At 52.4% G+C, this 24,704-nt stretch overlaps 2 protein-coding genes across 8 annotated transcripts in view; both read right to left on the bottom strand.

Annotated features, from left to right (window-relative positions):
• Positions 1-10,711, bottom strand: part of IPO9 (importin 9) — a 34,897-nt gene extending 24,186 nt beyond the window's left edge. The window contains exons 1-2 of one of the 2 annotated variants that reach the window (XM_074317121.2): positions 10,485-10,687; positions 6,676-6,785 (exon numbers count right to left, since the gene is read on the bottom strand). Coding sequence is in view for 1 of the 2 variants with exons in the window: in XM_074317119.2 (XP_074173220.1) it covers positions 10,485-10,647 (163 nt within the window). In the remaining variant the exon portion in view is untranslated. Of the gene's footprint in view, positions 1-6,675; positions 6,786-10,484 lie in introns of both variants that reach the window. The other variant, XM_074317119.2, reaches the window with a different exon arrangement.
• Positions 10,712-17,661: 6,950 nt separating this feature from the next.
• Positions 17,662-24,704, bottom strand: part of NAV1 (neuron navigator 1) — a 182,018-nt gene continuing 174,975 nt past the window's right edge. For all 6 annotated transcript variants that reach the window (XM_019750858.3, XM_088799192.1, XM_088799193.1 and 3 more), the window contains 9 exons: positions 24,498-24,593; positions 24,119-24,278; positions 23,176-23,411; positions 22,241-22,395; positions 22,039-22,110; positions 21,443-21,639; positions 20,970-21,088; positions 19,793-19,990; positions 17,662-18,485 (listed from right to left, as the gene is read on the bottom strand). In XM_019750858.3, coding sequence (XP_019606417.3) covers positions 18,390-18,485; positions 19,793-19,990; positions 20,970-21,088; positions 21,443-21,639; positions 22,039-22,110; positions 22,241-22,395; positions 23,176-23,411; positions 24,119-24,278; positions 24,498-24,593 — 1,329 coding nt within the window. In that variant the 3' untranslated portion in view covers positions 17,662-18,389. The remainder of the gene's footprint in view (positions 18,486-19,792; positions 19,991-20,969; positions 21,089-21,442; positions 21,640-22,038; positions 22,111-22,240; positions 22,396-23,175; positions 23,412-24,118; positions 24,279-24,497; positions 24,594-24,704) is intronic.

Genomic DNA, 24,704 nt, shown 5'->3' with positions numbered 1-24,704 from the left:
CGGCAGGGTGACCCCAGCTACTATTGTATTGCATGTTTGAAAGTTGCTACAATAGATCTTAAAAGTTCTCAGCACAAGAAAAATAAAAACTCTAACTAAAAAAAGTCCGTTATTGTGCTATTCTTATTTTTATTGCCCATCATGAGTACACTGAGTGTCTTTCTATCTGTGTAACAAGTTACTTTCCATGGGAAATTCCACTGGGATAGCCGTCCAAAGGGCATTTATGCAACAGAAAACCTAAGCGGTCCATGCCATGTTTCATGTTCATGGCTTATCCAAGTAACAAGATAAAAACTACTGAAAATGACCTACGTCTCTATTTTTAAAAATGTTTTGTTTTGAAGTAAGTTTTAGACTTAAAGAAAAGCCGGATCTCCCTCACCCCTGTTCCTGATGACAACCACTTACGCACCCGTCGCTCAGCGACCAGACCAGAAACTCGCACAGCGCTGCTGTCAGCAGCACTTAGACCTCACTGGAGTCCGACCAGTCTTCCCACATTGTCCTTTTTTTTGTTTCCAATCCAGTCCAAGATCCCACACTGTCCCGGGCTGTTCTGCTTCCTCAGTTTCCTCCAGTGGTGACGGCCCCTCATTCTCTCCTTGCCTTTGATGACCAGGACACGTGGGTAGGTAAGGACCAGTTATTTAGAGACTGTCTCTACGTGCCTTTGACGGAGGTTCGTCCTGATCACTTGAGGGTTCTTGGCAAGAATACCAGAAGCAATGATGTGTCCTCAGGACACCACACCATGGAGGGCAGTGTCCATCAATTTTATCCCTGGTGACATTAATTAACCACGGTTACTTGATAATGTGGGGTCTGCCGGCTTTCCCCACTGTTAAGGTACTGTTGTCCCCTCTGCAATGGGTACAAATCTTTGAGATGACTGCATGTAAGCAGACCTGCACAGTTCAAATCCATGTAGGTCAAGAGTCAACTATACTAACCTAAGCCTACACATCCATCCGTCCATCCACCTGCCTGCCCATCCATCCATCCATCCATCCATCCATCATCCATCCATCCATCCATCATCATCCACCCATCCATCCATCCATCATCCATCCTTCCATCTATCCATCCATCATCCGTCCATCCATCATCCGTCCTTCCATCCATCCATCATCCATCCATCCATCCATCCATCATCCATCCTTCCATCCATCATCCATCCATCCATCATCCAACCCTTCCTTCCCTCTTTCCTTTTCCTTCCTTCCTTCCACCCACCCACCCACAAGGGTCTCTGACTTAAAATGGCTCCACTTATGATTGCTTGACTCTGCAGTGGTGCCAAGCGATATCCATTCAGCAGAAACCGTACTTTGGATCTTGATCTTTGCCTGGGCTAGCGGTATGGTGCTGACCCGCAGCATCTAGCCACAGCTCCCACAGCCACGCGACCACGAGGGTTAACAGGGCCACTCCAGTCTACTGTGTTGCCAGAGTTTTTTAGAAATTGTGTTCTGAGCACATTAAGGTAGGTTAGGCTAAGCAGGCTTTGGAGTTTGTGAGCTGAGGTGTATTAAGTGCATTTTCAACCTATGATATTCTCAGTTTAGGAGGTTTTCTGGACATACCGCATCCTAGTCTCGAGGCATCTGTACTCACGCCTCAGATGCCAACCAATACCTCGAGGTTCATTCTCCTTTCCTCCTTTTCGTATTTGCAATTCTTTCTCTGACAGATAACACTGGCTCTCGTTATCTATAATACATTTACTTATTTGTTCAATATTAGTCTACCAATAAACTAATTACAGAATGATTAACCCATACTCTTAGGAAAAACATGTATTAACTAGGGAAAACAATTTGTGGATAGTTCCTTCTGACTTTAGTCTGACAACATGCAGTCAAGACACTATTTTCCAAAGTTACTTAGGTGAATTCTTTTTTCCTCCAACACCTGATGATATTGTTACGTTACTCATTTGTGACAGTTAGGTATATTTGTTGCTACTTGCATTCCACTTCGGGTGCCTCCCTCGGGGTGGGGGGGGGTATGTAAAACATGACTACGACTCTCACCTTCCAAGAACGTCCCTCCCCAGCACTTCTTCCCACCCCTTCGCCACCACTCCCCGTAGTAACCAAACTACTTCTGGTTTAGCTTTCCTGTGTTTCTTTTGCATTAACGAGCAGACACATGTGATTTTCTTATACCCTCGTTTACATGAAAAGTAGTATACAGATACTCTTTCGCACTTAGATTTCTTTCAGTTTCCAGTACCGTGTTTCCCCGAAAATAAGACCTAGCCAGACTATCAGCTCTAATGTGTCTTTTTGGAGCAAAAATTATATATGAGACCTGGTCTTATTTTACTTTAAAACCGGGTAAAACATAATATAATATAATACTGGGTATAATGTAATACCCAGACTGGGTCTTATATTAATTTTTGCTCCAAAAAACGCCATAGAGCTGATGGTCTGGCTAGGTCTTATTTTCAGGGAAACACGGCATATCCTGGAATTCATTCTAAACCAGTTCAGATTCCTCATTCCTTTTTATAGCTACACAATATACCATTGTATAGATGTATATACTTTACTCAGCCACTCTCCTGGGTATGGGCAGTGAGATCGCTCCAGTATTTTGCTTTTACAAACAATGTCGCAGTAAATAATATTGTGGGTGTGTATTGTTATATTGTTGAAGGTGCATCTTCAGTTTAGATTCCCAGAAGTGGGATTTCTGGGTCACAAGGCAATGCAGTGTTGTCAGGTGTGGCCAAATGTTCCTCCAGAAGGACCGCACCGCTTTGCATTGCCACTAGCCATGTTAAGAGTGTTTCTTCATAACCTCACCACCAGAATGTGTTCTCATACTTGAAACATTTAGCCAGTCTGATAGATGACAAATGGTAGCTCAGTGTTGTTTTAACTGGCATTGCTCTAATCATGAGTGACTTTAAACTTCTTTCGTAAGTTCCAGCGCTGTTTTACTGTCTTTTCTAGGGGGAAGGGGTGAATTGTCTGTCCATGTCTCCCCCCATTTTTCTCTTGGAGTTCTGGTCCTTTGTCTCTCAATTTTTAAGAGCTCTTTATATACTAAGGAAATCATCCTCGTCTAGTATATGCTGTGAAAAAATTTTCCACATTTATCAGTTGTCTTTTGACTTTTTACATGGTATTTTTTGTCATGCAAATTAAAAATGTTTTATGTAGTCAAATTTATCAACCTTTTCTTTTATTGCCTCTGAATTTCAAGTCGTAGTTAGAAAGCCTTTCGATATGCCAAAGTTAAAGAAAAAAATTCACTCATACTTTCTTCTACAACTTGTATGGTTTTATTTTTTTTTAATATTTAGATTCTTAATCCATTTGGAACTTATATTTTTGGTACGGTGTAACATACTGATCTAATTCCAAATGGCTACTCAGCTGTCCCAGTAGCTTTTTAAAAAAGTCCATCTTTACCCCAATGATTTGAGCTGCCACCTGTATCTGGATCACTAATTTCCAAAGATACCTGTAACTATTTCTGGACTTTCTATTCTATTCCACAGCTCCACTTGTCTATTCGTGTGCCACGGCCATGCTCTTTGTTTGAATTATAGAGGCTTTATACGATGTTTTCATGTCTGGTAGAACTAGTCCCCTCAGAGACTTCCTTAGTCAGTGATTCTGGAGCGATTCTTCCACGCTTGTTTTTCTGTGAACTTCACAATCGACTTGTTTAATTCATCTATAATGCAGAGTAGTCCTACCCAAGGACAGCATGTGTCTTTCCATTTACTCAAGTCTTCTTTTAAGTTTTTCAGGAGTGTTTAAAAAGTTTCCCCTAGAAGGTTCTTGTACATTTCCTGTTAATTTTATTCCAAAGTGTTTAATCTTTCTGGTTGCTATTGTAAACTTTTTTAATGCCTCTATTATGTCCTCTAACCTTTTACTGTTTGTGAATATAAGGGCTATTGATTTTTGCATTTTAGTTTTATGTCCTGGTACCTCACTGAATCTTAGCTACTTAACTCACTCTTATTACACCCTTATTTTAAACTGCAGTTTTTGGTACAATCTGATGACACCTATCACTTCCCTCAGGAAAGAAGACTTTTTGCAAGACCACCGCAAAAGAAGCCATATTCTTTCCAAAGCACTTACTAGGTGATAAAACCACAGGCAACACCTGAAACCTGCAGAACCACCTCTAAAGATACTGAACCCCACTCTACTTCTTAGGATGAGCTCAGCTAGTTCAGAGTCCGGGAGTGCTACAGGACCCATTTACAGCAGAAGAAACAGTAGGTGTCTACAACCCCAAAGGTAGGGGCGTCAACTTTCAGAACTAAACGCAGATGACTCAGACATCATTTAGGAAGACCTCTTGGCTACCAGTGTTTAAGTTGAACCCCGAAGCATCCATGTGTGGAACCCAACCAAAGGAGAAAGAGAACTTGGAAGGGTGCCCATACCTCCTTGGACGTCAGACACGTAGTGTGGTAACGGTGCTAACTTTATGGCCCCGTCGGCTTAGAACGTCCCTGCCTACCAGGCGTGGTCTCCCCGGGTGCAGTCAACCGACTTTGGGGTGCTTTCCTTGACGTCCTTCAGAATGACGTCAGGCAAGTTCATAAACCACTTGAGCCACAGTTTTCCTCTCAGGCGCCATTTGAATGATTTTTGTATGGACCACGGTAGGGTGGGTTTTCATGTCCCTGGGAAGAGCCAGGTTTTAGCTCATCACCACAGGGACAAACTGAAACGAGATCAAGATGGACAGACTCTTTAACGATACAGTGTGAACGAGATACAGAGGAATAAATGAATCTTTCTGAGAAGGGCTTGAAACGTGAGACGCTACAGCTTAAACCGAGCCGGACAATCACCTTTGCAGTGAAAGCACACACTGTCGCAGCTGCGGGGTAACACTGCGGCTCAGAGAGGACAGAAGCCAATCACTTCCCCTCAGGGACGCTGGTACCAGTGAGGGGTCATTACTGCAGGAAGACCAGGAGAACTGCACACAGAGCTTGCTGCTCTGGGGTCCGTGCTGCTCTGGGGTCCTTGCTCACCCACCTGAGAATGGCAAGCCTCCTTTTTTAGAGAAAAACTTAGTGTGAGTACGTTTTTCCTAATGACGGCCAGGCTGGGGACGCTTTCATCTTGTCTGGTGACCTTCAAAGATCACACCCCCATTTCCATTCATCACGGGAAGGGACGGTGAGAACGCGAGATCATCCGAAGATTCAGATCCAGACGGGCCCTCAGACCCAAGTCAGCAGGAGTCTGTACCTGCAACAAGCGTCTGGAAGACGGATTTTCTCTGAGTTTATTTCCTCCACACTGGAAAGAAGCAGCTTGAAAGTTCGAGTAAGACGACTCTGCTCAAAAGTCTTAATGGGAAAGAAAATCTGCAAAGAACATCATGACCAGTAACTACAGACAAATTTAGAAACCAGATGGATGACCAGAAGAGGTTTTCTTCTCTACAGCTCCTAGAGTTTCAAAAACAGTGACCATATTTGATCAGTTCTGGTTTGGAAACCCCCCAAAATTCAAAGGCAAAGACCTCACTAGGTTACAGGGGGACATGAGAGGGGGAAACATCTATTATTATTCTTACCAATTATTATTTTATTTAGCCCAATTTATTCTGTCTACACAGACACCCACTGGAGTTAGAGGGACGTCAGCCCCACGGGAGAATCTCCTACCAGAAAACCTCCGTGTACTTAATCAAAAGCCTTGCGGGCGTGGTGGCGGCGCGGTGTTGAGGTGAGCTCTGCTCAGAAGGGAAAGCGAGAGAACAAGTTCTCTGACCTGTTTAACTCTAGTCAACAGTCGCTCCTAGCCTCCCCGGTTTCGGCAGCAACAGCCCCCTTTACAGCATTCTCTTCACAGAGACAACACGGCATTTCTGGGAGGAATACGATGAAACACATCGTAAAAGAAAAGGACTTGTATTTATTTCAGTGTGTGCTGGGGGCTCCCAGGTTTGCTGACTGGCGTCTTGAACATAATTTCTTTAGAAAGAACAGCTGAATAACGGACTTGGAGACGATTAATGCAGGAAAACACACGAGACACAGACATACATCGCTGCCTTAGTTTGTGTGGAGAGGACCGGTTAGATGACACTAAGATTCACTCTATGCAGTCAGCCAAAGGGGATCGCTCCCAAGTGGGTGGTATGAAGTTGGCTTTCCAAAGCCATCTTTCCTAAGAACTGTAAGTTCTCTAGGTCCTTTTCCCCGGGTGAAGTAAGGACAGACCCATTCTGTTAATCTGGGTTTACATCCGACTCTACGTTCTTGGTTATACTTCTAATCCAATCCGAAATGGTATCCTCTGACTTCCTTCCTAAAAAATTCTTTGCGCTCTTTCCTGAACCCCTTCTCTGGTCTTCTAGTCTTTTGCTCCCTCCCGTCATGCTTGCTCCCCTTTCACCCCACTAGGCAAAAACATGATCTATCTAAACCTTGGCGTAGGAGGGCGCGCAGGATAAAGGAGAAGACAAACGCCAGTGGGGTCCTACAGACCTGCCCGACACGCGCCCCTGGCAGCGCTGCCAGTCAGGGGGGCTGCCAGCACGAAGAGGTGTGAGCAGGATGGTCTGGGAGGAAGGAGCGCCGAGCAGAGCTCTGCAGAAGCCCCTTTTTGCTTTGGGGGTCGGGAAACACCACAAAACCACAGCTGAAAGGAAAAAGAAAACTCCACCACTGGCCTTTTTCCGAGCGTGGCCGCCTTCTGCCCGGCTCAGTGCCCGCCACATGCCCAGGAGTGCGTCTGGATCCTTGAGGGGCGCCCTTCGCAGGTGACAGTGCTTATGCTATACTGTAAGAGAGCCAGAAAAGTGCCCATGAGAACCAGAAAGCAAACTCCCAGCCGGCAGGGTTACCTCTCTAGGCCTCTAAGATGGGGGGAGCAATGCAGACCCTGGGCAGCACCTGATGGCAGGAAAAAGGAGGGAGAGGTAAGGCCCCCTCCCCAGTTCAAGTAACGGTGGTGGAAGGAAAGAAAAACAAGTATTTTCTGTGACATACCGTGTTTCCCCGAAAATAAGGCCAGGTCTTATACTGAGTTGTGCTCCAAAAGATGCATTAGGGCTTATGTTCGGGGAATGTCATCCTGAAAATTCATGCTAGGGCTTAGTTTCCAGGAAACACGGTATTTGCTGGGAGCAAGACAGCAAAACTATGTCAAAGTCAAATGAGGGGGGAAATGTCTCCATTTCTAACAGACAAAAGGAATAACTAAAAAAAGAAAATGCCTTTGGGTCTAAACTAGCCACATAGCAAAGAAAGCAGGTGCTATGCTACGCTGGCCAGGAGAACGAAAGCAGCAACCCACTCCAACACTCAGTGACGCTGCTCTTAGAGCAAAGTCGAGAGAGAAGAAGGAAAAAGTCCCCTCTAAGATATAAATCAGCAAGGCATAAACACACCAAACATCAAGCGCTGACATTCTCAGAAGTCAACATCTTGTAAGTCAGACAAGAGGCGTTGATGAAGCTGAGTAGAGAACAGTAGGCTTTGATGCAAGAGATCTTTGGCAGCTCATAACTCTCCAGTCTTTTTAATCACTATGCTTATAAAATGCTTGACATGACCCTGCCTATTAAATAAACGGAATTAGAAAAATGCTCTCACAGATCAAAAAGCCCTTTATTTTCGCTCTATTGAGGCAGAACAACATTCCTGCAAACGCTGCTGACCAAACTCAAAATCTCAACCCCAAGAAAGATGAAAGGTACCAAGTACCTGCTGGGATACTGGGTAACACAGGAATTCCCAACTTGCCAGTGCCGGGCTTCTCCACTCAGGATGGGAGTCTGCTGGTAGCGATGGCACCTGACCCTTCTCTAATTAACCCTGTTAACAATTCAGAAAGGTTTGCTGGGCTCCTCAAGTACCACGTGACTAGAGAGGATGGCAAACAGGGACTCGGGAAAGTCATTCCAGGACACCATTCTGAGGAAGGACCCATCCTGATCCTTTTGAAAGTGACCCATAAGCCCGGTGAATCTCTCCCATTACACGCGTCCTTGGCTTAAGAAAATGGGCTCCTGCTGACACATATGTTAACTAATTACAGGCAACTTACTACTTGAAAAACATCAGCTGGCAGACTAAATGACCAGGATGTACTTTGGGCTCCAGCAACTTCAATTTCCTACGATAATTGCTTCTGAAAATCTAACCGGGAATCTGGTCAGAGCATGTCAACCTTTCTTGTCTGTCCATTTAACAGGGAGTTGACAATTGACCTGTGCCCGTTTGCCCCAAATTACGTTAGAGATTCTCCCACTTAAGCTTCAAGATGAGGCAGCCAAGGATGGCGGCACACCTGCTCATCAAAAGGAACAGACCAACTCATCTCTGGCATCACTTGGTACCAGTCGCCCATGTGCAGCAATAAAAAATGGCTCACAAAGGCTTGTTATTTGAAGGCACGGATGGATTAGACACGACCTTGAGCCCGTGGCACCAAAAAAAGGATCAAAAGATTACCAGAACACAAATAATAATAAACACTAACGCCCAGATTTCTCATTAACTTCAAGTTTCAAGGAACTTCAAGTTCCTAGGACCAAAAGGCAAGTGTTTTCCCCCCTAAAATGTGAAGCAATGCCAAAGGAGCGGAAAATTGTTTGTTCATTCATTTGCGAGCCTGGCTCCTCACCTGGGCCTGCAGGCCTTCTAGCAGCAGGAGCAACGTCCTGCCGGTGTCATCAGGCCAGTCGCATCGCTAAACGCTGCTTGGCAGGTCAGGTGCTATGTCTTCATGAAAAGGGGGGCAGTGGCTACCGACCATGGTAAGGAAACATCTGAGATTCAGACAGAACGTAAGACAGGAGGGACTCTTTGCCCAAAGGCAAAATGCAACTTGATAAAGGCCACAGGAAGAGGAGAGGAGAGAGGTGAGGTACTGTATGTGACGAATGGATCGCCATCCTCCATATAACGAAGGGGGTGACTTTCTATACTTTTAAAACAAACATGAGGAGTCACACTATTTAAAAACACAGTCCCAAAGGGCCCGATGCAGTGCACTGCACTCTAGACCTGACCCAGCCCTGTACACCACGTCTCACCCTGTGAGTCCCACGTCTTCCCACCAGCCCAGACATTGCGCTGTACCAAGCCTCCCTCCGTGCCCAACGGCACACGACGACCAGTCAGTTATGGGGGGAGGGCTTCAGGCTATTCCCATCCGTGGCCTCAATCAAATGGGAAGTTCAGCACTTCATCTCCAAGGATGAAGAAAGGGAGAGACTAGAACTTTAAAAAGACCCTAGGAAGTTTATACCAGACTTTGCCCAGATGAGACCATGGCATTGGCAAGAGTTGAAGGGCCAGAGCCCGAGTGGGGCTGCGGGTGGACTGTTTCAACACAAGCGAGGGTCCCATTTCCTAGGAAGCTGCCAGACCTGCACTGGGGCATCAGGGGCACCGGGAATCATTCAGGAAAGGCGCCTGCCCTCGACTTGACTCCAGCAGCGACAGTACTTGAGGTGCTACGGTCCCTTTGCTTGGCGTCGGCACTTCCTCCTTCACACCCCACGCAGGCAGGGGCATGAATGTGAGGAACGGCCTCCCCAGGAGGACGCAAGTCCCTGAGGTCAGGCCCCAGCGCGGCTGTCGCAGCTCTCTCCTGTTTGTGCCTTTCTCCTGTCCCGTGGCGGCTCCTCTCCTCTCCAGGGCCTGACACGCTAAGAACAATGACCATGACAACCCCACCTTCAAAGTCGCCCTTCACCAGTTAGGTCCCATGTCGCCATGTATTTCATTAGAGGGAAATTCGTTTTCAACAGCTCTCTCGGGATGTGGGAGACGAGGAAATTCTATGTAAGGGACATAGGGGTCCAATCCTTTCCAGTAAAAGTCCTAAGCCCAGTAGAAGGGCCGAGTCAAGGCCTCGAGGGCGGTCAGACCATGGACAATTCCCCACGTGCGGGCAGGTCTGTGCGAGCTCGGGCGGGGCGGGGGTCCGGGGCCTGGGGTTCCCGCAGGGAGGCCCTGACAGTCCCAGCTACGCTCAGCGACCCGGAGCGCTGTCCGTCCTCCGGGGGAGGCCCGCGGGGCAGGACACGGACAGGCCACCTGCGGCCGCCAGCGCGGTCTTCCCCGCAGCCCTGCAAGCGGCTGGTCGGGGCCGGGACAAAGCGCGGCAGACAAAGGAAGCCGGCCCCGCACACAGACGTGCGCGCCCCGCACGGACGGAGGGCGCGGCCGGGGCGGGAGCGGCCGCACGTGCGCCGCCCTGGGTCTCTGGGAGCCGCGAACGGGAAGAACCGCCGGCCCGTTTGTAACTCGGGCACCAACTTGCGGGCGACACTCGCGCCGCGACGGCGCCTCCTCCGGGCCCTGCGCGCCCCCGTCCCCGGCGCCGGGAGGGCCCGGCCGTCGGACCCCGGCCCGCGGCGCCACCGGGCGAGCGTGTCCGCGGGCCGCTCCTCCGCCGGCCAGGCCGGGCCGCACCTCCGCCGGGGCCGCGCCGCCCGGGACGGTCCCGCCTGCGTCGCTCACTCACCCTCGGTCACCTCCAGCACCTTAATCTGCTCCTCGGCGGCCGCGCGCACCTCCTGCACTGGGGACAGGATCCCGGTGAGCGTGTCCACCAACGCCTCCTTCAGGCCCTGGGCCACCGGCCCCGGCAGCCCCGAGGCCGCGCCAGCCGCCGCCGCCGCCGCCATCTTCCTGCGCTCAGCCCGCCAGGCCCGCGGCCCGGACCCGCCACTGGGCGACGGCTCCCGCGCGCGGCCAATCCGCGAAGCCGCGCCTGCGCACCAGCGGCAGCGGCGCGCCGGGGGGCGGGGAGAGGCGCGCAGCCTCCGGAGACAGCGCCGCCTGCCGCAGGGCCGGGAACTGCACCTTTCTCCGCAGGAGGCGCTCGGGGTTTCTGCGGCGGGGAGCCCCGGGGAGGGGGGTTCGTCAGCGGGCTTTCCTGAAGCGGACCAGCAAGTTAGCAAACTCACTCGGAATAAAGGACTTTAGATCCAGGGACGTCTCAGGTGGAAGACACTGCGTTAGTAGAGAGGAGGTGGCATGGGAATGGGCTCTAAGACGGCGCTGGGTCAGAAACGGCTCTAAGTTAAACCAACCTTCGCCCCCTAACACTGAAAACGCTTTGGCTCGAGGGAGTCTCTGGTCTCTTGGCCTCAGGAATTCGGAGGCAGCGGGGAAGAGACAGAAGTGGACGGGGCGGTGGGGAGGGGCGGCTTCCAAAGGCCCAGCGCTGGAAAGTGGCCGGCCAGGTGAGAGCACCTGCGTGGGAAGCGTATTTCTTCCAGAGTAAGTGCTTATGTGACTACTTGAGAAGGAATCCTATTAGCCGAGAACATGTCTTTCTTTCCCCCCAGAGAAACTACGCGTGGACACTGACGTGAAAGAACAGGACTCGCTTCGCGTGGCTATTCCAGGGCTGGTGGTGGGAACTGGGGACCCGCGCAGGAGCAGGACGCTCCTGAACACCGGAGACGTGGAGGATTATTGAGCGGGTTGAAGACGAGGAGCAGGGTGGTCCGTAGCGGCAGAAGGCGGCTGTTGTTGGAGTGGGAGGTTCTAGAGCACCGAGGAACAGGTAGTTTTTAGTGAGGTCTCTAGGAGCCCTGTCGTTCCCAAGTGGCAAAGGACACCAGTTAGCAGTGCCTAGTCCAGTTCTCAGACTGGATGCTGAGAGATGGCCATCAGGGGGCAAGTCACCCCCTCTGAGGAGTCTTCCAATAGCATGGTGCCCCGGTTTATTGACAAGCGCTCTAAACACTGTGGCACCACCCGTGTGAGAAGGGCGCTCGGTTGTTACCGCCATGTCATGGGGAAGAGTGCGTCCCTGCTCCCTGCAGTAGGGAACAGGAAGGTCTTCTTTTCCTCCCGTCGGTGGCCAGGGGAGGCTGAACCCCATCAGAACAACTTCTTCCCTCATAGGTTCACTTGTACCCCAAGAACACTTAGGCAAGTCTAGAGGGTGGTACATTTTCCAAAGGTGTGGCAGCAGATGGGAGGGCTTGAGGACCCCGACTTCCAGACTGGGTGTTTCGAGTTCTGGTGGAGCGCTAGGTCCACAGTGTGCAAGCAGGACCCCCCGCCCCCCCCAGCGAAGGGGATCTGACCTTCCCAGGCAGGTGGGTTTAGCTCTGGGTGAGGCAGATGGCTGCAAACAGTCCCCCTTCCAGATCAGGGAACGAGCCACAAGATAAACGGAGACAGAAAGCAGACCATGAGCGAGAGAAGCAGTCAGTGGACACACAGGAGATAACTTTATTGAAACGCAAACGGCATCAGAACAGATGAGTCTTGCTGGGAGGAGACATGCCTCCTGGTCAGAAGGTCCAGGTCAGAGGGGCTCTTCAGCAGGCCCTGGCATGGATTTAATTTTCGACCAATTTCTTATTTAAAACGAATTACTGAGGGGACAGCCCGTCATGATTGTTACCGCAAGTATATACATTGCTCTGCTTCCCAGATTCAGTTTTGCTTTCTCTACATTAGATATAAAAGGGGGTAGAGAGACAGAGGGGAGGGTCAAATGAGAAAAAAACAAACACACAGACACACACATAGCCTGGTTTGAGGTTTCCTGCCCAGTAAGTTAAAAAGTGTTGCAAAAATTCCTGCCCACCTTCCTCAAGGATTGCCATGCATTTGAGAAACAGACTCCATCTCGTAAACAGTGCCGCCTAAAACAGGACTGGGTGGGGGAAGGAATCTAGCAGGGGTTGGAATTCATTTTTTCAAAGATTGTTCTGTTGAATAAAACAAAAACCATTCGGATGTGGGAGGCTACTGCACAGCGGCAGCTGGGACTGGCGGGACGTGGGGCCTTCTGCCTGATGACGGGGAAATCGGGCTCAGAGAAATGGCAGGGAAGCGGAAGAGCCACAGGACAGAGATGTCCCAAGGACCCCCATCGGCCTTCTGGGGACCCAGAGGGCGATGTGAGTGCAGTGGTTTTACACCGCCTCCCTCAGGCTTCAGTCCTTTCTCCAAAGGCTAGAGCTGTGGAGGCTGCGTGCTAGCATGTTTGTCCTCTACCCACAAGCTCTTTCACAGGGAAAACCAAACTTCAGCCCAAACCAGTTGTAAACAGCCTCATCAGCTAGAGTCTGTGACTTTGGAAAGATACAAAGTTCCATTTTTAAAGGATTTTATCTTGTTTGGAAAGATACAAAGTTCCATTTTTGAAGGATTTTATCTTGTTTGGAAAGATACAAAGTTCCTTTTTTAAAGGATTTTATTTTGTCCCAATGGCTGAGTAGTTCTGGATCCTGGCATGGGGAAAGGAAAGGGTGGGCCCAGGGACTTAGGTTTCCAGAACTGCCTCTTCATCGTGCTGACTCCCTCGGGGAGCTCCCCCCACCCCCACTTCCAGCAGGGCTAGAAGGGGCCGTCCTGGGATCCTGGAGCCCTCACTTGGTAGCTGCCCTGGGGAAGGAGGCCATGACCAGGTCCTCAGACCCAGCAGTGCTCTTTCTAACTCAAATAAGGGAGAGGGATGTTGCCAGGGGAGCAAGTTGTCATGGAAACACAAATTAGACTTTTGGACTTTTCCCGTGCTATTACATAATCAGAAGAGGTCTCACAGTAGATACAAATAATCCAGCCAGGAGCCCTCTAACTTTTCCTCTGCTGAAGCCCCTTGGTTTGCCAGGGTCACATTTTCAGAGTCATGAGATTTGTCTCTGAAGGTTGTCTTCTATGAAAAGAGATGCTAATGCCCCCCCAACACCCCCCCACCAAAGCACACACCCCTTTCTTCCTGTGTTAAATAAAAGGAAAAACAAACATTAGGACGGTGACTTTGAAATTAAAGTCCGAATTGTAATCTAGGACCTTCTTCTTTTTGGTCCTAAAGGTCCTCAGCGTGGGAACTCTGATGCTTGGCCTTCCCTCTGAAACAGTGAATCTCAAATTGGAGCGTGCGTCTTACTCACCCAGAGGGTTTGTGAGAACAGAGTGCTGGCTGCTATCCTGAGAATTCCATTTTTAACACGTTCCCAGATGCTGCTGGTCTGGAAACACATACTGAGAACCACTGCTCTAAGAAATTAGCGTAGTTGAATCAAGGAACCGGGGGCCCACCTACTCCCATGACCGCTGTTGTCATAGGAAATTCTCCACGGCAGGATCATTACGAAAAATAGCCAAAACAGCAAACTGGGAGGGTCCAGTATACACAGGTTTAATTTTCAACTGCACTCATCTCCCTGCAGCTCCCAGATTTTGATTGGTGTCCTCACTTGGAAACTCTACCGTCTTCCCATTCACTTCCATCTTTCCCGGGGCTGTGCCGAGTGGACGCACACACGTGGGCCCTGGCAGGGGGGAGGGCCATGCTGGTGGCCCCGTAGGTCCCTGATCAGGTTGACTGAGGGCGCACGAGCATATATAAAGCTGATTCCATTGTGAAGGGCGGTATCTTCAGGCTTTGGCCTTTGGGACATACTGTCCCTAAGACCATTTTGTTACTTGTGGCCACGGACCAGAACTGGCCGGCCGTCAGCCACCTAGGAGTGTACCACGTTTCTTAGTATACCCGTCTCCATTAGTAAACCCTCTGCAGAGGTACATCTCAGCCACCAGTGGGCGGGGCTTGTACAGTCTACTTGACTAGCTTCAGCTTAACTGAGGCCCAGGAGTAAGGAAGGAAAAAACATGGCGGAGTAATAGTTGGTGGTCTGGGTTAATTCGGCACTTGAACCCTGTGTTACATGTGTGATTGGGACAGAACAAATTCTCCCAAACACGAGGGACCCTACAAGTGTCACGTAGGTCTGTCCGTCATCCTGGTTTTAGGACCAAGTTCCACACGGCCAGGGAAACCTCTCCTATGTGCAGGGCTTCTGTCCATGGTGCTGTGCCAGGTGCTGAGAGGTGTGTGGGGAGAGCAGGCCCCCACCGCTTCCTCCCACTGCTGTGCAATACTACAGGAGATAGTTACCCCTCAGGCCACGGAAACGGGGTGTCTCTGAATGGTGCGAGCCTTGTGTCAGGGAGCTAGAAGGGAAAAGACGATGATGTCAGGTCCACTTGGCGTCTTGCAAACCAGAAAAACTAAGAGGCGAGAAATGAAACAAGAAAATCATTCCTTTGTCCAGAGCCCTTATGGATATAGTGGTCAGAAGGTTGGGAACTCAAGAAGAAAGCATGCCAACCACTAAGGACTTTCTTCAGCAGACCCTCTTCCCTGCCAGCCTCTGGCTTCCTGGAGGTTAGACTACCTGAAAAAGACGTCGGCACAAGGATTCACACAGACAGGTGAGCACCGCAAGGGGTCACAAAGCAGATTTTTAAAAAATATTCTGTGAAGCCTCAGAAAACAGGAAACAGCAAACTGCTCTGTGAGACACACTCACACACACAGACACACAGAAACACACACACACACACAGACATGAGGTCCCACGTGAGCCTCTGTGACCTAGTATTTTATTGTTAATGCCTAGGCAGGTTCAAGAAACAGATACACTGGACAGAATGTGTTGGTCATCTTCATCCGGAAACGAGAGGCCCCTGATGAGGCCCCGGGAGCCGTGGCTCTCGCAGGGCTGCTGTTGGGTGTGGAAACACGTCATCTGCTCGCCAATTGGGGTGAGGACTGAGTCGGGTGCTGGAGAGGAAGGGGAGAGCACAAGCTCCAGTCTCAGGCTGGATTCTTCGGAGGGTGCCCGGGCATGGAAAATTTAGCTATGGGACCGTTTTCTTTTTTGGGGGGTCCTAGGAGTCTTCACCCAGAAGCAGGTGCATGGGTAGGAGCATGCTGTGCATTTGCTCTTGTTGTTTGTTCATTCTAGGGCGGTGCTCAGGTTTTCTGTTTCAGAGACGTCTGGACGAGCGTCCCAAGGGGTTATAGCACCATGGGGACGCTCAACCTTCGGCAGTTGTCACGTGACCGTGATTCCTCGGTGAGATGCCAGGCCCCACGACTGTAAACAGGGTCCCAGGCTCCAGAGGGAAAGCTTAGCTGCAACATCACTCGTTAGATGGGCACCTTCTGGAGGAAAGCACCTGGAGGGGGGAGGCCTGGGCTAAGTGCAGCAGTCCAGTGAGAGGAGAGGGGGTGCATCCCAGGTGTAGACGTGAGAAGTTATACCGAGAGGCCTCCAGATAAATTCACGGTGGTATCCATGGCTACCAGGCAGACAAGAATTCCTTTGGGGGTCTGAGGCAGTTGGAACAGAGGAAGGGGTTCTCCCCTTTCCTTTTGTCAAGTAGCCAGTAACATCCATGACAGAAGGCACTGGCTGGGCAGCACCAGAAAATACAGAGTTAAGGGCTCAACTACCGGATGAAGATGGCATTGGAAGTCTGAGCCCTGCCACGGGGCTGGAGCTCAGGACAGAGCTAAGAAGACGCCTGGGTCTGAAGGCCCGGCCGGTCTTCCCTTCCTCCCAGGTTAGAGTGCCCGCCTCTGGGGCCGCCTCATTCCACACAGCAGGGACCTTAAGGCAATGATGTCAGCACCATCCTCGGCCAAGTGGCCTCTTCCCACCATACTTTACAGCCGACCTGGGTGGGGATCTTCACGGGACATAGACAGCAGCAGTAGCAGTAATGCCCGGTCATCCCCGCGTGAAGGCAGAAGCTTGCTTGGGGAACAATCGGGACCATCTTTTGGACCTAAATGAAAATATTCTCACGTGAAGATTCAGACGCCTCCGCCCCGGGTGGGTGGGAGAGCTGGCCCGTTGAGTGTGCCTGTAGATTCTGACAAGGTCTCGTGCACTCAGGAACCTGAAGAGCAAACGCGTGGGCCCAGCTTGTCACACCCCGAGTTGCTGGATCCGGCCTGTGGGGCTTTCAGAAACGGCCAGAAGGAGACTCCACCGAGATAAGCAAGAGCCCACAGTCCTCCAGGCCCATCTGACCGAATCACAGGCCTTCTGCTCCCAGGCACTGGGCCTAATCAAAGGCCTCTCTAGCTGGCCCCCAGGGCTTTGGCTCCATTTCTTAGCTGACCTTGAAGGTAACAAGGGGACGCCCTACGAGGTGGTGAACGCAAGGGCCCGTCTGTCCTTTTTGAGCTCCTCAGTGGAATGAAGGCAGACAGGCTGCCAGACCTCCAGGCGGCTTCTGCACAAGGCGGATCCCTGCGGAAGGCACATCTCTGCCACCAAACCACATGCCTTGAGCCTTGTATTCTGATGGGGACACGGATGTCCGGTCCCTTATAAGTGAATTTCCACTTGCCACAAACCAGTAGTAAAGGCCCGCTAGGAGTCTGGGATGGAGCCAGGCAAAGGGCTGCCACCAGAACCGTACCGTGAGGGGCCGGACAGGCTGCAAGACCGAGGAACGTATCTCATTTCCCGGTTTTCCTCTAGTCCATGGTGAAGCTCAGAGTCGGCTGCCTGTCGAGACAGGGCGATCCACTCCCCGCCGGAGGCTGGCGGTTGAGCTCGCAGGCAGAATGTGTGCTTTCTTGAAGGGGTGGTCATCGTCCTTCTTCTCCCACTACTTCTGAACTGATACTTCATGTCTCGTACAAGCCCCACGGATGCCAAAGGTAGTGGCACGGCAGGTGCCCAGCTGGTGCCAATTGGATGGCGTCAGATTCTCCACAGGAAACCCATTTGGACAAGCCAAACCAGCCCCTGGAAAAGCAGCCCAAGCATCTTGTGAACGTGTGAGGAGATGGAAAAGAAAGAAAAAAAAGGAAAAGGAAAATAAATAGGCGAATGGGAGGAAAAAATAGCAACAAAAAACAAAACTGAAAAATAAAAAGCGGGGTTTATTGACGCTCGTGCGTTAAGTTAGGGGTATAGACCGAGCTGGCCGTCTTTCTCTGAAGGCTGCACGTTAGTTTTGGGGTTTGGCGACTTCTTCCATTGGCAGCTGTCCCTGCGTCATCCTTGTCCTGGCACCGGGCTCCCCCCTCCAGCTTCATTTTCTCTTTTTTTTGTTTTCTTTTTTTACCTTTTACAGATTGAGTCAAACATTTTTTAAACCACATGCTGCTTTTTCTGGGCTCCAGCCAGATCTCTGTGGGGGGAGTTGTTGGCAGTGGTGGCGGGATTGGGGAGACTCTGCGGGAAATCCGGGAGCTCCCGCCGCCTCCCTCGGGCTCCCCGTCAGGACTGTCTCAGGGAGGGGCCACTGCAGGTTCTTTTCATGTCTTCTGAGCCCTCCCCCAGAAAGCCCAGGAGTCTGTAGCGAGACAAGAAACCAAGAGAGAAGACCCAGGATCATCTTCTCCCCAGAGTCATGACAGGAGGCCCATCCGCGTGTCCAGGGGACACCAGTTCCCACACGCCACCCCACCAGTCTGTGCTGGGAAGTTCTCAGAGGTGCAGCGCCAAGAACCTGCCCTCGTCCTCCCCTCCTCCTTCCTGTCTCCTTCGGGCCAGGGAGCCAGGCTCTGGAAGAGGAGCAGGGAGAGGAGGAGCCAACAGAGCTGGCGCCGCGTCCTGCTGTCGGGGGGACAGTGACTGCTGGGCCCTCAGAGTGTGGCCTGGAGGTTGGGGTCCAGGATGGTTTCTCGATCTGGAGACTCGATGTAATTGGCGGCTTCCTGCAGCTTTAGCAGCATGGCCATCTGAAAAGCAGCAAAAAGACGGGTTAATGCGCTTGGGACGCTGGGAAGTGTAGAAACTCCACAGGGGGGCTTGGGAGCCCAGCGCAGAGGTCATTCGTGGAGGAGCTGCCACGACTCGGCTGCCCTACCTGGAGCGTGTGCTGTGCACGTGCCACGCTGTGATGTGTGGGGGACGACAGACAGAACAAGACGCCTGTGCCTGCCAGGGGCTCGCACTCCGGTACAGGCCAGAGGGCCGGGACCCGCCAGCCCGTGTCGGGAGGACTGTGCCAAGTGCCACGAGGTCGTCAGGCCACAGCGAGGCTCCGTGTCCCCCCAGCTCAGACCCCACCGGTCATGGCCCGTCTGAGCCCTTCAGTGTAGCTGTCCTTCCCTCTCATTTTCGGGGGCCGCTATAAGCCTGTGCCCCTCCGTGGCAGCTAGGCCTGGTGGAGCCTCTATTCAATCTGCCTTCCATGTTTTTACAGGATTACGGACAGTTTTCTGATGTAAAAGCGTTTTTACACAGATAACATCTGTTTTCAACAAAGTCCAAATTTAAATAAAAATGTATTATGACTAACATGGAAGAATGTCCTACTTGAAAGGAAAAACTTCAAGGTCACAGGATCTGTGCAGGTCCACTTTCCACAGACTCTGCCGACGGAGCCTGTGAAACGGTGTCACTTGTGACACCCCCAGGACCCGCGTGTGAAGTCCAGGCTTTCACGCGCTACTTTGGCCGATGTGAACCGGTATCTCCTCTCTTTAACATGCACTTCCTCAATTACTGGACAGGCCAGGGCTCTTGTAACGTTTTTACTGGCCATTTGCATTCCTCTAGTCCAATGCCTGTTCATGGCCTTTGTCCACTCTCCCGTCTAGAAGTGTTTGGGGAATTTTGTATATTTTAGGGACCCATCCTCCTTTGGTTACAGGCACTGTTCCTGTTCCCCGGGTTTGTCCCTTGTGTCAGCCTGCTTTCTGCAGGCGTCAGTGAAACCCGGCAGACTAAAGCTGTGTCAGGACACTGGTGGGAGGACAGGTGGCGGTAGAGACATGTCTGCTGCTCTACCTGTCTGCTCGCTATTCCCACCTGGGTCTGCCGGATGCCCTGGGCCCAGTGGCCACGCATCCTGGCTGAGCCTAAGCCAGGTCCCAGCTCACGGTCTGAGCGACACAGAACTCTTGACAGTCAGCCCCTCGCAGGCCCCTCCCTGGTCCTGCTCTTCCAGGCACTGTCCAGCCACCCCCATCAGGGCACGTGAAGCGTGAAGACGTCAGGTCCGCAACCCTCTTACTCTTACATGACAAGGGCTCCCACTCACCAGAGGGTCTGAGTCCAGAGAACTTGGGGTGCAGTCTTTGACTGTCCTGTCCTCGGGGGGTGAGGCGATGCTGTGAGGGCCCACGGTGGGGGGCGGCAGGTGGTACAGCTTTGACTGGTCCTGTTGGGCCGACGGCCAGGGAAGAGTGTCCCGGACCCATTCCACTGGGTCCTCCCAGGCAGCTTTCTGTCCGTGCACCTGGAGACGAGGAGACATGGGTTACAGGGAGGCACCCAGACCAGCGGTTTCCTGATGGCGGCTGCGCTGCCTCAAATGTACACCTGGAGGCTCTGATCCCATGGAATTTTCTCCGACTTTCTAACACGGGAAATACGTTGGTGTCAGCTGATAAAACCGTTTTGTGTGAAAACTTAACACGTACAACCCTTAGGACCCCACAATTTTACTCTTCAAGTAAGAAGTTCTTCTACTTTAGCAATAATACCTTGAAAATTTTTTTGACTTTGGTGAAAACAGATGTTACCTGTATAAAAGTACTTTTAAATTGGAAAACTGTTCATAATCAAAATGAAATGAAATGACTTCTGTCTGGCAGCAGTCTGACAGGTCCCATCTCTAGAAATGCACTGCAGCACCAGGAGACACCGGTCACAAGAACCAGCGACTTTCAGGGACCATGCAGGGCCAGCAGGGCCAGGCATCACACCATTGTGAGGCCTGGGACAGACATTACTGATGACTGTCCCCCAAGTTACTGGTGACACAACTGAGGAGGCTTTAAAAAGTGACATCTTCCTTCTGCACCAAGTTCTTAGTCTAAGATTTAAAAATCCTGTCACAGATTTCATGTGTTTTTAAAACACCCTGGTGGTTTAGGCAGAATGCATCATCTCGTTTTTCACATGAGAGTATTAAGGTTGAGTAACTTGGCCAAGGTAACCCTTTGTTAGTCATCAGCTAAGGCTGTCATAGGGTCTGACTTCATTCTTAGCGCATTTCTTTCTTTATTTGCTCTGATCCGAGTCCGGCTGGACATGTGGCGCCAGAGGTGGGGTCACGAGGCCATTTGCTGAATGGCGGTGCAGGCAGCAAAGCAGCCTGGCCTGCCCAGCGCCTCACTCACTGACCACGACAAGAGGCCCCAGCCCTCCCCAGGTGCCCGCTCGGTGAGGTAGGACAGCCTGACCCTGGGGACCGCGCACTCAGGGCCGCTCACCTTGATCCCATCCTTGGCGCCTTCCTGCAGGTACGGGATGATGGAGTTGTTCCACAGGTCGATGAACCAGGTCCGGAAGTCCTCAATGCCAATGGGACAGGACAGGAAGAAGCAGGGGCCTGTGGAAAGGCACGAGGCCATGAAGGTGGCTGAGGACGGCCTCTGCGACTCCCCACAGCAGGCAGAGGGCTCCGACAGCCACGGGATCAGGGACATTCAGGTGCGGCAGATGGTGGGGAGTCCCCTGAATAAGGTGAGGGAGTGGGGCAAGCTCTGAGGTCCCCCGTGCCCCTCCTCAGTCCCACCATCTGGGACAAGCGAGGGAGGGGCTAGCTTCCTGAGCCTCAGGTGGCTTGCCCGCGCCGTGGTGCTAACTGCACTGGGAAAGCGGTGACGTTGCTGAGCGGCTCTAAGTGCCGAGGACCCAGAGGGAAGGGGCCTGTAGGTGGCCGAGCGGGACAGGCCGGTGGTACCGATGAGGAAGTCCGAGGTGCTGTGCTTCTCCAGGAAGGTGTGCAGGTGGTACCAGAGCTTGGGCACCCAGTCGAGCACCCGCAGCAGCTCTTCCCTGTTCGCGTTGACGTCGCTGTCCGACTCCACCAGCTTCCGCCTCAGGTAGCGAACCAGGAAGCCGTTGGCTGGCTCCACGTTGTTGGAGAAGGTCAGCATCCTGCCGCCAGGGATGGAAGTGGGGTCAGGGTGGCAAGGGGACCATCCCTCCTCCTCCTGCCTCCCATGAAGGCCTGCTGGCTTTCTTCTCAAGTCACAGTGGGCTCAGCTGAACTCAGGGCAGCAGCCCTGGGCGGGCACAGCTGCTTCTCCAACTAGGGCCCATCTTCAGACAACCAGCTGACCTCCCCGGCCTGGCCGAGGGGCGTGCGGGCAGAGAACTGGAATCCCAGCTGTGTATGGGCAATGCTATCCTCTCCTCTCCCAGCTCCCCCGCCCTGTCCAGCCCAGAAGGCTCCGGCTGGTTCATTCTTTCTGCTTTCTACTGCTGTCGGGCCACATCCTGGCACGTCACTCTTTACAGACCCTTGGAAGGTTCACCCAGGGCCATGGTTCTCACCTGAAGCTCAAGTGCAAGCCGTGATTGGGTGTCATTTTCACAGGCTGGTTGGTGGTGCCTATGATGTAGGGGCTGTGGGCAGAAAGGTCAAGGCTTTACGTAGGCACGTCATAACGCTTGCTTTCTGCCATGCATGCCCAATGGACTGGACCGGCCTCTCCCTCCTCCCGCTGTGACGAGCCTGGCCCTGCCTCCAGCTCACCATTTGTGGTACTTGCAGGTGAGGGCCCCGTTGACCAGCTCACTGATGGAGCCTGCTTCACTCAGGTCATCCAACAAGATCACCAGGGGGACGTCCCCGGTGCCTGTCTCCCGGTCTATCTGGTTGGCCAGGTTGGAGAGATACAATTGCAGATCCTGAAATAAAAATGGCAGTAGGTCAGCACTCAGCAGTAATGGGCACCTGGGTCGGCCTGGGCCAGCAGGGCCCTGGGGAAGCTGCCAGGCCTGGATTTCCCTGGGGCCTTTGGTCCCCATCTGATGCACTTGGACACCTGACTGTAGAAGCAGTCTGCCAAACAGTGGCCCCAAGGGCTCTACAGCTACCCTCTCGAGAAGTGGTCCCTAAGCACCCTCCCCTCAAGTGGGGAACACTGTTCCCTAAAGGGACTTGCCTTGGGCTGACCCATGAACTCTCCCAGTGGACCTGCCTCCCCACCTGGGGGAACCAAGATTTGAACCAACCCCACTGTGGTAGGGTGTGCCCAGAGACAGCAGGGACCACACAATATGTGGCACTTAATTTGGAGTGCTTCTTCCCAGAAAGCTCAAAGCTCAGAGTCAGAGGGTAATACTGAAAAGAAAGTTAACGGGGAGAAAACAAACGAGAGGGGATGGGATCGGCAGGGCTGGCAGAGAGCGAGGTGGGTACGAGGACGCTGTGGTTTAGACGCAGATGATCAGATGGAGGGAAAGGCACCAGACAGAGGCAAGGGGAGGTGTGGACAGAGAGGGCAGCGCCAGAGTCTGGAGAGAAGAGTGGGGAAGGGGACGCGATGGGGAGGGAAGGGAGCAAGGACACTGAGGAGGCGGGAGGAGGAAGATTCAGGCGGAGGGAGAGGAGGGAAAAGAAAGGAAGCTGGGCAGGGCCTGAGCCAAGGCCCTGGAATGGCTGGCAGGGGCCCAGGAGGCAGTCACCTTGCATGACTGCTGGTGCATGTTGAAGGTGCTGACGATGCCCTCGGTGACCTCACGGCCAGAGCGCTCCACCAGGTACTCCGCCAGCCGGTTGCTCAGGTAGGTCTTGCCCGTACCGCTGGGGCCCGAGAGGACCAGGCGCCGGTGCTTGAGCAGGAGGCTGATGTAGTGCTGCATCATGGGCTTGGGGATGAGCGTCTCAAACACCAGGCTGTCCACACACTTCTCCTTTAGACCTGCACCCCGGCCCCAGACAGCGTGAGTGTCGACAGGGCCCTGAGGACGGCAAGGGACCCTGAGCGCGTTTCCTTTTTCATCCAGGAGCCCACTGAAAACCTCAGAGCCACGGGAGTCCCCAAATCCGAGCGGGGCTCATTCTTAGGGACGTGCTGTGAGCTACAGGTGCGTGGGTGGCTGGGCAGAAAGTTCCCTGGGAACCAGTCCCTGGGAACAGAAGTCACGAGGGTCTCATCGTTTTATATCTCACATTACAGTCATCCTCATTCTCTGCGGGGGACTGGTTCCTGGATCTCCCCATGCCTGGGAATACCGAAACCCGAGGCTGCCGAAGCCCCTTACATAAGTGCGGAGCACTGGCATGTAACCTGTGCACACCTTCCCTTGAACTTGAAGTCATCTCTAGGTACTTGCAATACCTGATACAATGTAAACACTGCGTAAACAGTTACAATGTATCACTTAGGGAACAATGACAAGGAAAAAGGTCTGTACATGTTACGATCATAAGCCTAACCACACAGTGCACATCTGCAAAAATGTAACACTTCAAAGAACACTTTCCATCCGGGTTGGTTGAACCCGTGAGTATGGCTGGCCAGCTGGCCAGTCACGTTGATGGTTCTCAATAACTGCTACTGAACGAATCCCTGGGGGTTCTCCCACGGCCCTTCCTGTCCCTTCACCCCAGGAGACAGAGGCTGACCTTTGAGGGAGACCGACACGTTATTGACGCCTCGGCGGCAGGGAGGCATCTCCGGGGGCTCTGCGTCCAGCACACGTTTCACGTGGCTGAGGCTGTAGCCGTGGATGGAGTCGGTGCTGAGGCCCAGGGTTGACGCTGGGTCCATCTTAGAAATGTAGTCCTGACGGAAGAGCAGGGAGGGGAAGAGACGGTGAGGGACCCGAGAACACACATACGGCTGTCGAAGCCTGAGAGGGAACCAAGCAGAGGCACGAGGGAAGAATGCACATTTCCTCCTGGGAAGCTATCCTTGGAGGGTGGCAGGGCCCCAGGACCCAGGGTGTGCGCGGAGCAGCAGCCCGTCACAGAAGGCCGCGCTGAGCCACCCTGTGCCGCGTACCTGGAACACCTGAGAAACGGCTCCATCCAATGCCTTCCAGTCGGCTTTCCCGCTGACCTGGCTGCAGCCCAGGAAGAACTCCTGCTGCTTCAAGTCCTGCGAGGTCAGAGGGAGCACGTGACCCTGCAGGCAGACGAGCCTCAAGCCTCAGGGCTGAGCACGTTCTGAGGGCGTCAGGGCAGCGCGACAGTGTGGCCGGCCCTCCCG

The sequence above is a fragment of the Rhinolophus sinicus genome, chromosome 6 (genome assembly GCF_057876585.1).
Source record: "Rhinolophus sinicus isolate RSI-liver-muscle chromosome 6, RSI-T2T, whole genome shotgun sequence".
Lineage (NCBI taxonomy): Eukaryota > Metazoa > Chordata > Mammalia > Chiroptera > Rhinolophidae > Rhinolophus > Rhinolophus sinicus.
Note: the sequence above shows the minus strand (reverse complement) of the source record. Positions and strands in the feature narration are given on the sequence as shown.